The 14,503-nt window shown below is 36.6% G+C and overlaps 1 protein-coding gene across 1 annotated transcript in view; it reads left to right on the forward strand.

The window, feature by feature from the left end:
• The first annotated feature begins 1,034 nt into the window (after window positions 1-1,034).
• LOC134825947 (uncharacterized) overlaps window positions 1,035-14,503 on the forward strand; it is a 44,199-nt gene continuing 30,730 nt past the window's right edge. The window contains exons 1-5 of the mRNA XM_063838156.1: window positions 1,035-1,116; window positions 2,599-2,668; window positions 8,107-8,355; window positions 13,428-13,646; window positions 13,899-14,028. Coding sequence (XP_063694226.1) covers window positions 1,035-1,116; window positions 2,599-2,668; window positions 8,107-8,355; window positions 13,428-13,646; window positions 13,899-14,028 — 750 coding nt within the window. The remainder of the gene's footprint in view (window positions 1,117-2,598; window positions 2,669-8,106; window positions 8,356-13,427; window positions 13,647-13,898; window positions 14,029-14,503) is intronic.

Here is a 14,503-nt window from a genome sequence, read left to right on the forward strand (position 1 = left end):
CAAAATAACAAGTAACAGACAGGGGTATAATATGTAGTAGGGTATACTGTCCGAATATTGTTAGTCTCTACCCATTTGTTAGTGTGTCCTGCGTATTCGAGCTTTTCATTTAGAATTTAAACAAGTCCTTCATATTATTAAACACTAGAAACCCGCTAGTCGAAAGCTTTGTTCGAGGAAATTTTAAAAATCAGTTATGTTTTAATTCCCTTCATCATATAGCTCTGTTATACTGTAGACATAATGGAATTTATCTAACAATGGCGACAGCGTTGTTAGTATTCGGATTCCCAAAACGATACTTTTTACCGCATCAAAAAATACCAATCACAACCAAAGTTATGAATATAAGTCATAGCGTGAGCGTAAATGTGAGCTAGTTTTGAAGTTATGACGTAGCATACAGCATAACAACGCGCGTAGTTAAGATGTTCTTGCTCGCGCACGTGCATTTTAACGTTGCTACGCAACAGCGCAGTAAACCTTTGCTAAAATAACGACATTATTCTAACGGTTATTTTACCTCACTTCCGACGTTAATTATGAAAAATCTAAAGCCTAAATCAAAATTCTAAGAATGCTATAGCCTATTCCTATCCTTTTTCTACAACCCTGCTAAAAATGGCGAGGTTTCAACTCCATTTGCGAGCTGGGTTTGATTTCACCAGAGGGTCATTTTGAGGTCGATTTTCGGTGTTTTTTCTTCTATGTCCCCGTTGCCGGGGAAATTTCGTCAAGTTTAAATTATAGTATAGATATATTATTATGTTTATGTTTATATATATACATAAAGTTTAAATATAAACATAACACAGTGCATACCTTATCTGTTTAGTTTTAGTGGGAGTGTGTAAACATGTACAGCTATATCAGACCTATAAAACTCTTCCTTTGTTTCTCTGAAATTCCTCATTGAACAGCTGTTTGGATAAAAATAGTGCAACAATATAAATCATAAGAACAGTTCCTCATTACATATTACATTGTTTACGTTTTTTAGTGTGTTAGTGTTGCTTGGTGTAGTGTTGTTAGAGATGGATAAAGCTGTTATCAGTGATCCTGAGATATTATCCTCTTACAATGGTTACACTTACAGACCCAGCAGAAGTGTCCCTTGTAAGTCTACACAAATCATTTAGTTCTGTTAAAAGATCATTATTCACTGTGCTACTCATTGAGGGTGGCTTTTTTTACAGACCAAAGTATTACAATATCAAGCTATCATTAAAAAGGATTAAATCATTATGGACTCAAAGGACTTGACACTTTAACTGATATCCTCTCATATTTCATAAACATAGAGATAACACAGATAAACGTAGAGTTCACTTTCTGTTGCATTTTAGTTTTATTTCCTACCTGCAGTAACTTCTTACAGTTAAAAGAAAGTACACTGACTTCCTATTAGTTTAATTAATGAGTTCTGTCTCCAATGGTCTTCTGAAGAACTCAAATTCTTGGCTTTTACTTTTTATTTCCTCACATATCATTATGAACAAGCTAATATAACGCAGAGATACTCCGTGCAATGATTAAAACATATTGTTACGGTTTGAGATATGAAATGTTAGCTTCTCGCAGGCCTATTGTCTTTGCCTAATGATTTGGACGATGAGTTTTCAATCAAATGTATTATAAGGTAAAGTCTCGCTGAGAAAACTGAAAAGCGTTCTCTCCCTTGTGCGCATTGTTACCACCATCAATTAGAACGTTTCTCTAACTTTAGCTTATCATTAATATCATATGATTTATTCTTCAAGGGTATGACGTGTTTTTTCTCTATATATTATAATAAAGCTTCTCCCTTGGCGCAGTTTAGTAAAGTGCAACTTCACATAAATACTCAAATCACTCTGCAAAGTACTATCTGTGTCTACATAACGCATTATGTAGCTCTTAATTCTCTCTTGACACTGTGTCTATTATGTAACGTTAATCAGTCATAGCAGTAACTTCCAATAGCTGCTGTCAAAGATATTAAGTTATCTAACATATTAGTACTTACTACAGTTATCTAACATATTAGAACTTACTACAGTGCCTGTTATCAGTTATCATACTTTAGAAATACAGACCATTTGTTCAGTGTTTATCACCATTAGTAGACACAAGACATAAACAACACACTGTAAACTCTGGCACAGGACCTGGTGTAGAAATCGGAGAGAAAAACATCCTGTGTGGCTCACTGTGACTAACTTTGGCTCCGAGTGTGGAACTAGTCACTCGAGCATTACACGGCTATCTTTATGCGGAAATTATTATGCGGCTATTATTATACGGCTATTTTTATACGGCTATCTTCATACGGCTATATAAAATAGCTATTATTATTCAGCCTGCTCGGTGATCTGTAGGGACCTATTATAGTGTTCTCATAATAATTTCTAACCTTCATAAACCGTTACAAAGATGAAAGTTAACTATATTTAGCTTCCCATTACATATAATTCTCATAATATCCAAGCTATAGTCTATACCCCCAGCGTGACCATATTTGGTTAATTTCAGGACAGAGTTTAATACCACTGTATTTGTAGCAGAGAGACTGCAACAGTGACACATATAATACAAATCTATTAGCTGTAATACTTTCAGGTCTGTTATCTATAATGAACAAGCAGATAAGACGGGAGCAAGATAACTTAACTAACTCTCATTGGAAAGGGTAAGAATATATTTTTAACTAAGAATTAAATTTAAATAAATCGATTATCAAGTTTAGCATAGTTATTGATTTGGTTTATGTTGATTTGTTTGCTCCTGACAGATCACATTTGCGTAGGTTCACTGAAAACGATTATCAATGATTCGATTTTGCTGTAGGCGCTAAATTTTAAAGCAGTAATGCCTGACCATCTTTGTTGTTTGTGATAAAAGTAGTAGTAGGTATCAGGTGCTCTTAGTAAGTATAATATCTGTAACCCCACATTTAGCACACTGTAACAAACTGGTAGTTACTGGTGTGTAGTTAGTAACCTTGTCACCAGGTGACATTACAAAATAACCAGGCTGCTCTACAATAACACCTTGATAATATCGCTGGTTTTTAGAGGTTAGGTGTCCTAATATTATGAGGACTATAAGTGGCCAAATCACCACAATCCTGTGTACAAGTTTGAAGTTTGAAATATACCCCGCATCTGAAGCTAGCGATTATTTTTTATTCTTCTTATAAATAAAAATGCAATAGTCATAATGTTGATATGTATATTATATACATACTTTAATCATTAAGACTATTATCATATATAATACTAGAAACCCGCTAGTCGAAAGCTTTGTTCGAGGAAATTTTAAAAATCAGTTATGTTTTAATTTCTCTTCATCATATAGCTCTGTTATACTGTAGACATAATGGAATTTATCTAACAATGGCGACAGCGTTGTTAGTATTCGGATTCCCAAAACGATACTTTTTACCGCATCAAAAAATACCAATCACAACCAAAGTTATGAATATAAGTCATAGCGTGAGCGTAAATGTGAGCTAGTTTTGAAATTATGACGTAGCATACAGCATAACAACGCGCGTAGTTAAGATGTTTTTGCTCGCGCACGTGCATTTTAACGTTGCTACGCAACAGCGCAGTAAACCTTTGCTAAAATAACGACATTATTCTAACGGTTATCTTACCTCACTTCCGACGTTAATTATAAAAAATCTAAAGCCTAAATCAAAATTCTAAGAATGCTATAGCCTATTCCTATCCTTTTCTACAACCCTGCTAAAAATGGCGAGGTTTCAACTCCATTTGCGAGCTGGGTTTGATTTCACCAGAGGGTCATTTTGAGGTCGATTTTCGGTGTTTTTTCTTCTATGTCCCCGTTGCCGGGGAAATTTCGTCAAGTTTAAATTATAGTATAGATATATATAATAATAATCTTAATGATTAAAGTCATGACAGCATCAAACGAGAAATGTAGAAGATTAAAGCGTAAACAGGATCTACAAACCTAGATTTAGAGGCCAGCTGTTTACAGCAGTGACAGTTTCTAACCTGTCTGCTAATGATAATAAGAATCTTATATTCAGTCATGTGGTGGTTTAACGATTTAGCCACAAAATGTTAGTGAAATTTAAATCATAGTTACTAAGAAATGCAGATTTCCAAATTGTTACCTTTTTTGGCCTGCTCTGTTAATGTGAGGACGACATAGAACTTTATAATATTATATCAAACCTTTTACCTTTACCACTTAATTAAACATAACCTATCTGGTTAGACAGTTCGCTAATAATAGTTATATCTGGAGGACCTACATGCCTTATCAGTTATCTTAATAAAATGATAGTGCCACATTCTCGTGGTGGCATCAATACTTTTCTTAATGCCTTTATGTGGTAATGATTTAATACGTGATAGGAAGACAGAATGCATGCCAGCTGTAATGGAATGTCAAGCCTCTTGTGGCAGCTTCCTCTGCTCATCATACTCTGTTCTGTCTTCCTGTGTTTTGTTGCTTCTGAGATAGTGTTCTCCTGAAAGGGACTCTAACATGACCACATTTGAAAGTTTGAGTGTAGGAATACACCAGAAGAGAGGTGTTGTGTGTGAGTAACTCAAAGTGTGACCTTATTGCAGTACTTCCGGAGTACACCTGTGGGAGTGTCACTTAAACTAGTAAACACTAAACTAGGGGGCAAATCACACTTTATTTGAAACTTTGCAACGCTAGAACAGGTTTAACAGGTTTTTAAGGCTCCTTTGTTCTGTAATTATTAGTGCTCCTGCGTGTAGGATCGTCTATATACTAAGTTTCTCAGTATTTGTACGTTTCCGTATATGATATTCCTTAACTACCTTATCGGACTTTATTTGAACGGTCATTAAATGGACGCTGGAGGCTCTAGCGTTCATTTTAATGTCCGTTCAAAATTATGTCCGTTCACAAAATGTCCGGACACAAAATGTCCGGTAAAATAACGTCCGATAAGATAACCTACCATCCTCAACCACCCGAGAGTTTACCCCTGAACTCTCAGTATAATCACAAGCTAAGTATCCAGTATCTAGTTATACAACTATGTGATCATTCGTCTCTGTCTCTGTCTGATAAAACCTTACACATCACTGTTAATAATAACCCCTCGTGATATAACTCAGGTATATTACCCACACACACTGATAGTGACTGTGATGAGGAAAACAAAGCTAGCCCCCAGCAGCCCCGCCCTGCCCCACACTGTATAACCTTCTAAATTCCTTAATATCTTACATAGTCAGATCTCTTGTTTGTGATGTGAAATGTGCGTGTGAAGCCTCTCTTTCTCCTCTTCCTCCTCGCTCCAATTACCTGTTTAACTCTAGTATAGGTATTGTTACTGGGTAGAACTCTCAGACTCATGGTAAATTAGTAGAATTAGAGTGCCAGATTGATATTTTAGTCGAATTATACTGCAGTAAGTTTGGCAGATTGCTTGTCTGAGGAGTAGGATGTGACTTAGGGACGTATGTAAAGAATGCAAGATAAGGAATGTGAACGTTGTACCAGCAGTGTTCAGTCCTTAGTATCACATTATACACATCACCAGCTGGAATTATTCACAAAGTCATGCGTTAAAATCTAAATATTATGCGATATAACTTTAAGTAAAGAGATCACTATCCATTTATAATAAATATTCTGCCTAATTCTGGTAATGTTTCTATTTCCCAAGACTGGCAGACATATGTCCTATATATATATAATATATAAAATCCGAATAATGAGGAAAATGCTAGAGGAAAATGCTTGGGTTATAACTTGTAATATAAGGTATAATTATTACTGCTCTGTATTCATTGCGTCTGGTCTGGTTTTAGTTTGCGTCTAACTACCCAATCAGCTGTTACCACTTAATGATTTTAAATATTCCACAATAATGTTCACCGTTAACGTCAGCATTCAATAAACAGTAAACAATTTTTAGATTTAGTGAAATATTTGAGTGAGTGACTGCAGGCCGGCACGATATAGAAAGCACGCATCATGCAAGCACGCTACTTGGCTTTGTTATCATTACGAGGTCGGCACATTCTGCACATTCTGCACATTCTGCACATTCTACACATTCTCACGCTCCAGACAGTAGTGAAATTAACATGGAAGTCACATTCCATATTTTGTTATTGTTGTGAAGGAGAGTGTAAATTGTTTTATTTGTTCACTTAAACAACATGTGATAGATAGTATGAATAATTGCAGTGGTCGTGTACTTTGAGGCGCCGCTGATAGTTGCACTTTACTACAGCTGCCAAATACTTGACCGACAAGTTTTGAATTGAAGAATTACCCTCCAATTCGATGCCTATCTTTTGAAAGTTTGAAGTTAGTTAAATTGATGTTTCGAATGGGAGCTTTAATGCACTCTTAACACTACTTCCGGTGTGTGATTATGTTACGGTGCATGACATTTGAGTTTCCTCTAACAAGAATCCAGTCCCCGCCCCCACAAGTATGTGAACAGGCCATCGAGTAATTACATATTATAATTAGGTTGCTGGTCTGATTAGGTAGCACCCTTTCTGAGTAGCATCCTTTCTGGGTAGCACCTTTTTTAGGCAGCCCCCGCAATGTTTTAACGTGCATTAAGGTTGTTTGAGATGTTGCAGTCCCTCGCTTCTCCTATTATTTATTGCTTGTTAGTTCTTATACATCTTTTCATAAGGGTCTCTTGGTGCAGCTGTTTGATTTAAGTGGTTTGATAATTTGTTTATTGTAGCTGCAGTTTCTCTCACATTCACTTTAAGTTCGATTTTTGACGCCCTGTTAGTTTCAGTCAGAGAGCGTTCTAGCCGTAATTTCTGTGCAGCATTGATATGCTTGGCGTTTAATAAAGTGCCTGTTTGGTGACTCAAAGGCTCAAGGTGTTTTTAAAATGGTTGTGGACGGAATTAAACTTCGGTGGCAGAACGGTTATAATATTCTTGTAGAGCTCTCAGTCAACCTGCGATCTTATATTCGCCGCTGTATTTAGTCTCCGGAAATTGTATCTATCACAACAAGTGTATCTGTCATATAACTAGACGTTAAGAGTATAAATAAAGAACGGTATATTTGTAACAGCTGATCCCTGATACAATAGACTGTTTAGTGTATATATAGACAGGATATTAAAGACAGTTGTATAGATGTGTGCATAATGACATTTTAACAAAGAATATGCGGAAATGTTTGTTACAAAAACAAATGCAGATGTGAGGCAGGGCTGACTGCTGAGTAGTACTAAAACCACAGAACGGTGTGTTTTCAATTACTGACCTTAACATCTGAACTGTACCATCCTTTACCAATCCTGGAATGTACATTGTACTATGTTGGCAATTGAACGGTTGGATCATTATCATGGTGGCTGGTGCAGAAATTGCAGAAATTCAGCAGCAATTTATTAATTATCTAGATTGAGGTATTGCATCACTTTTGAATGCACAATCATTATACCCTGTGTCGTCATAAGTGTAAGAAGTGACTCAATGGTGGATAATAATAAGAAGTATAACCCCATATCATCGCACCTATACTGTAAAGCACACCAGTTACCATGACAACATTATTTATTAGGTACCCAGTACCCACAACACTGAAATCTCATCCGTTCAAATAAATGGCGGATTATTCACCTTAGTAGATATTATATATCCTAATTTTATACCATTTCATGTTTACATTTTATCATCATCGTCAGTCAGCGAACTTCATCATGAAGGTTCGTGAGCTCTTCAGTACTTTGGATGAGGAAGATATTTTGTAGAAAAGTGGTCCCCCTGGTCTCCCTTTGAAATATCTCCTATGGGAGATATCTATCAGATATTATATCGTCATGACAGAGCAGTGTCGTCATTACAGCCGACACAATTTCATGTGCACACAGATTTGGCTAAGTGACAGACCTGCATACAAAACAGTCAAGCAGTCTAACTGACGTTAGCACTGAACTCCAATCCTAGAAAATTGTCTCGGATAATAGAAAAATCGGTGCTGTCAGACAAGCAAACATGGGACATACCGACAATTATACAGACAGTCGACTATACAAACAGACAACATACCACACAGACTTACAAACAAACAGACAACATACCAGACGTGTTTTAAATTCTTTTGTAACCTGTCTGTTCCCAGGATGACCAGTAGTATCCAGCCGATCTCCAATCATCGCTTCTCAGACTCAGCGTACGTCGTCTACAACAACCAGACCGCCGCAGTTCCGCGCCACTCGCAGGCCCACTCAGAGTCACGTGCACGGAATGAGCCGCGCGGTGAGCCGCGTAGGGACAGCAAGGATAGAGATAACAAGGAAAGGGGGAAACACAAGGATCTGTACGCAGTACCTCAGCGGTCTTACTCCGATACTGCACCACCAAGAGAAAAGTAAGTTATTATTAGTCGAGGAAGTACAATTTGTAAATCAGATAATCATTAAGTCAGATGATTTATCAGAAGTTCTGTATTTGTGCTTGGTGTGATGTCCTCCATACGTTGGACTGTTAGTTCAGAGACCCAAGAGTAACGTTACTGTTATTTGTCATATTTAGTTCATCCTTATCTCATAATAACTACGATTGATTTCTACCGTACCTTAGGAATGGGGCAATCTCCTGTATCTACCCGATTATTACAACAAATTAGACGAGAAAGTTTTACAAAACCCCTTCACTTATATTAATTTATCCTTGATACACGCTTATAATAATTAAATCATCACCCGAGATATACTAGAGTTATACTGTATAAATCTCCAGGGAAATCACTCTCTGTATATCTCGTAATGTGTTGATGGATAACAAGAACCCAGCTGCACAGCAGTAACGTGGCCCAGGTTTTAATCCATGTCTGGTGTAGCACTTTTGCGTCATAGTACCGATTATAATCAATATTCAGATCATTTATCTGTATAATCGTTCTACACGGGTAGGCATGAATCTAGGTGCAAGCAGGTGCAAACTGCAAGGCTGTATTGTTAACTCTTTATAAGCTGTCCTTTATGAGGCCCTGCCTGCAATAATGATTATGTTTCAATATGCCACAGATAATAGAACCTGTACTATACGTTATATGACTCCTTTATATGACACACAGTGTTTAATGACACTCGATGCTTTGTAAACCATAAGCTCTTTTGTTTTCGTGCGGACGCTACAAAACATTAACACTGTTGAACCTGTAGCTTTTATAAATATCAAAGAATAATCAAACTGTGCCCAACTCAAAGTAATTTAGATTCATCCAGTGCATTATCGATCCTATGACTATTGTTTATTTGTCTAATATCATAATTTTCCCCGATCTAAAAGGGTTCTGTATGAGAAATTTAACATATTTTAAAATTTAGGTGTTCATGTAAAAAATTATTATGTCACCAAACTTCAGTGATTTTAACCACCAAATCTGAATTTACCAAATATAAGAGTAAAATACTTATATTGAAGGGTTATAACCTCCTGTCATCTGATGTGAGGAGTATCATGGTGACTCGTCATACTCCTGACACATAATCTTCTTTAATAACCTATCTGACTACTATAATGATGGCCCACCCTTACATCGTTATAGTAATAACTGGTGAAATATGAGGTGTATTATAATTGTACTTCAGATATTGTTCATAGTAACACTGAACAGCTATAACACGTGTAGTACAGCTGTGAAGGTACTTTCGTGTGCAAATTAAGGGGGAGTGGTGTTTTATTGGAAACTTATGTTCAAAAGTATCTTTGCAGTATAGATATCCCTCCAGTATAAATGTAAATCTAGTATTTTAAAATAGGGAATCTGATCTGCCAACATTAAATCTTTAAATACCAGAATAATCTAGAATGTTTCTGCAACGCTACCAAACAACCTTCTTCTTGAAATGATGAGACCCTCCGGAGTACACATGTTCCCTTTCAAAGCTTTATAGATATGAAATTTGGTATAGTGGATATGAGATTTGGTATAGTGGCTATGAGATTTGGTATAGTGGCTATGAGATTTGGTATAGTGGCTATGAGATTTGGTATAGTGGCTATGAGATTTGGTATAGTGGCTATGAGATTTGGGCGTATACTGGTATTATATACTGGTATTATATAATGCTGATATTAGTATTTAGTAACGTTGATGTGTCATTTTAGCACGTGTAATTACAAGGCTCTGGATCATTATATTCAAGGTTCATGTCTCATGATGATTCGTGTTGAGTTGAGTTACCAAGGCCTGGGTAAAATATAACAGACCCATACTACTGGTTAATATGGAATTTTAGCACAAAGCATAGACGGTAAGACGGTGGCCTGCATTTATTTGCTCTAAATTTGATCCCAAATTACCTCTTCCACGAATGAATGCCTTCATTGAGAAATGGATAGCACTTAAAACATATCCAACCCGCTGTTTGATTCCACCATATTATGTCTTGATGGCAAGCCTGGACATGTTACTAGAACACCTTGTATCTGATCTAATAGCACTATTGAAGTATTGATAGTACAGAGTTATAAATCCACTACTAGATTACTTTAAAGTGAGGGTATTTACCGGGTTTACTTAACCAGACTACATAATTCTACTAATTCTTGTTGCAAGACCAGTATTCTAAAATGTTACCTCAAAATGTCTAATTTCTATTTGGTCACATTATCACCGTCACATAGTTGGTCAGTATTGTGGTTGTTTATTGTGGTTGTTTATTGTGGTTGTTTATTGTGGTTGTTTATTGTGGTTGTTTATTGTGGTTGTTTATTGTGGTTGTTTATTGTGGTTGTTTATTGTGGTTGTTTATTGTGGTTGTTTATTGTGGTTGTTTATTGTGGTTGTTTATTGTGGTTGTTTATTGTGGTTGTTTATTGTGGTTGTTTATTGTGGTTGTTTATTGTGGTTGTTTATTGTGGTTGTTTATTGTGGTTGTTTATTGTGGTTGTTTATTGTGGTTGTTTATTGTGGTTGTTTATTGTGGTTGTTTATTGTGGTTGTTTATTGTGGTTGTTTATTGTGGTTGTTTATTGTGGTTGTTTATTGTGGTTGTTTATTGTGGTTGTTTATTGTGGTTGTTTATTGTGGTTGTTTATTGTGGTTGTTTATTGTGGTTGTTTATTGTGGTTGTTTATTGTGGTTGTTTATTGTGGTTGTTTATTGTAATTGTTTATTGTGGTTGTTTATTACTCACTGAGTCTATATTACAGAACTGGAGAGGGTCCAGCAAGGAACAATGATCCACATGATGCTTATCATACTGAGAACAGTGTTACAAAGATATGTGTCAATATCCCATCACATTATCACGTTACACAAATGACAAGCATTATCTTACACAAATATCTTCGTTCTCACAATTCCGAGGTTAATGGTTCAATCATCTTCTCGGCTGTGGTAGTCCAATCGTAATATCTATAAATAGATCTCAAGTATCAAGCACCCTAGATTTAAGGCTTTTAGTCTGAGTGGTGTGGATTGTAGGTCCTACCTTTTGTGTTATTTATACCAGATATAATGGGGGACATACATCTTATAAACTTGAAAAAAACCGTAAATTTTATAACCTGAAAATAACACTCTCATAAACATGAATCTTATAAAGCTTATAAAGGGTGATGTCTCACAAGCTTGATATGATTGTTGGTGGTTTCATGAAAGGAAAATATCACATGGTCCGTCTTGATTTGAAGTTAATTGGGCTTGATCCACAATGTTTTGTTGAAACATGTGTTGTTGTACGTGTGCCGTGCATGAACCCTCTATTGTTGTAATATTGTATTGTGAATTGTAGCAACTCTCTCTCTTGTAGTCTTGTTGTCTTGTTGTAACAACTGTAACAGTAACTGTGTTTAACTGACCTGTATTTGATATAATTGTACTGTTAGATACTGTCTGATGTAACATGCTAATTGGCAGTTTCCTTTCAAACCTTGAATCAATTAAACCAGCTCCTTTATAAACTCTTTTGTAAACACAGCTCCTTTTGTACATCAAACAATAACTCATTCACTGTGGTCCAAACACTAGCTAACTCTCTAAATCAAGGCTTCTTGTGCCAAATAAACGGTCTGGTTGGAGTGTGGTGTCAGGGTAGTATAGTTTGGTTAGTGGCCAGGTTACAGTATCTCTGTATCTTGATGAAAAGAGGAATACAGTTGTCAGTAAATTTGACTACAAGTTTTAGAGAAACTCTGAAAGATTATCGCCTCACCCGACCATTTAGCCAAGTCTATTTGTTCTGACTACCAGAAGAGAAAACACTCCGCAGTAGAGAGGGAACACTTAATACCGTTAATGATACGTCATGGTTAGTCTGGTGCGATGATCAGATGGGCAGGGGACAGGTCCTTGTCTTGTACAGACATTCAATGGGGTGTAAAGTAGGGTGACGAAATCAGTTATCTTAACTTAAGTATCGATCTGTGTAAACGTCATGAAAGATATGGGAAGTGAGTATTGAGTAAGAAATCTAAGTAAATTCAGTATCACTCCGTTGTTTATTAAAAGTATGAATAACTTGATCGTGACGTAGAATTACTTGACATTCCTGGTTATTTGTTCGAATATCGGGAATTTCTACTAAAATACGGTTTTACTCGATACTGTTTACCTAATTGCCAGGTGTTACTGCTGATTTTGTATGTAGTGTGTACGCGCGTTCTTATTTTAAGGAATTCGAATGATGATTTTCATCGGATTTGTTTCTGTTGAAAGTTACATATCAGATTGTAGCATTCCATTAGTACCTTGATGTTCTTAGTAAATTTCATTCCATCACGCGCCTTGCATTTTACAATTCAGCTACTCAGATAATGAGATTGCTGATCAAGTAATTGAAAAACACGTATTCGCTAATGAAGCAGTTCGTGACTGCAAGTGTGTCTTTATGCTGTACTGTTTTTCTTTAAGTTGTGATTTTGATTGAACGAGTCATGTTTGTAAACGTTTCCCTTATCTTGTGTTATCAGATGTATTATGAGAGGTTACACCTATTTTTGCATATTTAAGAGTCGATCATTCCGCACATTCCATCTTTACTCCTCAAAAGATAATGTTTATTTAAGAGACCCTCCTCCTCAAATTGTAACGGTAATGTACATGCCAACTTTATCTCAACTTCATTACTTAATTATCTCATTACCAGCCAATTAGGTCGATTAGTGCTCGTGTGTGGGATTCATCGGACCGTGATGTTTATTCTCTGTCCTTGTACAATATCAATCATTACACCCTTTTAACTACATGTTGAGCTTAATAAGTTACTGCGCCTACATTGTGTGTATTGTATAGTGAGCCTTGATAATAACAATAGCAGATAACAATGCCTGACCCTCAATCAATGAGGCATGGGAAATCATCCAGGTTATTCTAATTAGCAACCCGTAACTCGTTATCACTAAATTATCTATGACGTGAAAATCGAGTAAGAATTGTGTGTTATATTATATTAACAAAGTATCAAATGTAAAACGTGTCTCATTTTACAGTGGTACAATGTTTAACACACTCGGAAGATCACGGAACAGAAAAGATGATGACGTACAACGTACTGCAACGCTAGGTCGCTATGACAACGCGCCCCGTTATCATGACGAACGTGCACCACCGCCCCCGCCGCAGCGCCAACCTCGACACTTTGAGGACGATCCAAGAAACCGTGAGACTGCCTTCCCGCCCAGAGATGTTTATTTCGATAAAGTGACCAGGTGAGTCTACATGAGAAGTAGCACTTTCAGCCAAATTTAGAGATTCTGTGTTTGTGTCCGTTTATAGCACAGGCATCGCACAAAAAGTTTTAATTTTCTGGAATTCAAATGCTATCAGAGATAAGCAGAATATGGCAGGCAAATTACATCTTATTCAGTTACAAATTACATTTAATGTGAGCACCTGATTTACAAAATAACACCCCGTAATATTAGTGACGATATGCGTTTAAAAGGGTTGTTTTGCCACAGATCGCGGGACGATGTGTACGATTCCCATTCCCATTCCTCCCAGTCCAGTAAAGGATCCCGGAGATACGCAACTCTGCAACCCAGCCAAGTTCAGGATTACAGGAGATATTCTGAACAGGAGGAAAACAAGGTTAGTTAAATAGTTTGTTAGATTGTTTGCTAGTTTTTTAGTTATTTTATTTATCAGTTTGTTTTTGGTTCGATTTTGTCTCATCCTATCTTCCTACTGAATTTGAAAAGAGGTGCTCTTCGTCAGTTCTAGATCTTGAGAAGAGGGAAGGATCTTGAGAAGGGAGAAGGATTTCCGTCATCCGCCAAATTACAGGCTATGATGTGGATCTTAACAAATGAGTTGAAGGTGCAAACATAACTGCACAAATATATTTTGGAGTATAGAAGTTAGAACTTATCACTGAGTCTTTGTGGGTGCATCGCTTGGTTTGCGGAGTTAATCGATCATGCAAAAAATGAACAATGTTTGTCTAAAAGGAAGGGACCTGGATTCTCTGAAAGAACAATATGAAGGGTCAAGATTGGCTGTTTGAGGAGAAGCCGCCAAGCAATGACCTGAATCTGGTGATTTGGCTGGTAACGCGTGAAGGCTG

The sequence above is a fragment of the Bolinopsis microptera genome, chromosome 1, assembly GCF_026151205.1.
Source record: "Bolinopsis microptera isolate Bmic1 chromosome 1, MBARI_Bmic_1.0, whole genome shotgun sequence".
NCBI lineage: Eukaryota > Metazoa > Ctenophora > Tentaculata > Lobata > Bolinopsidae > Bolinopsis > Bolinopsis microptera.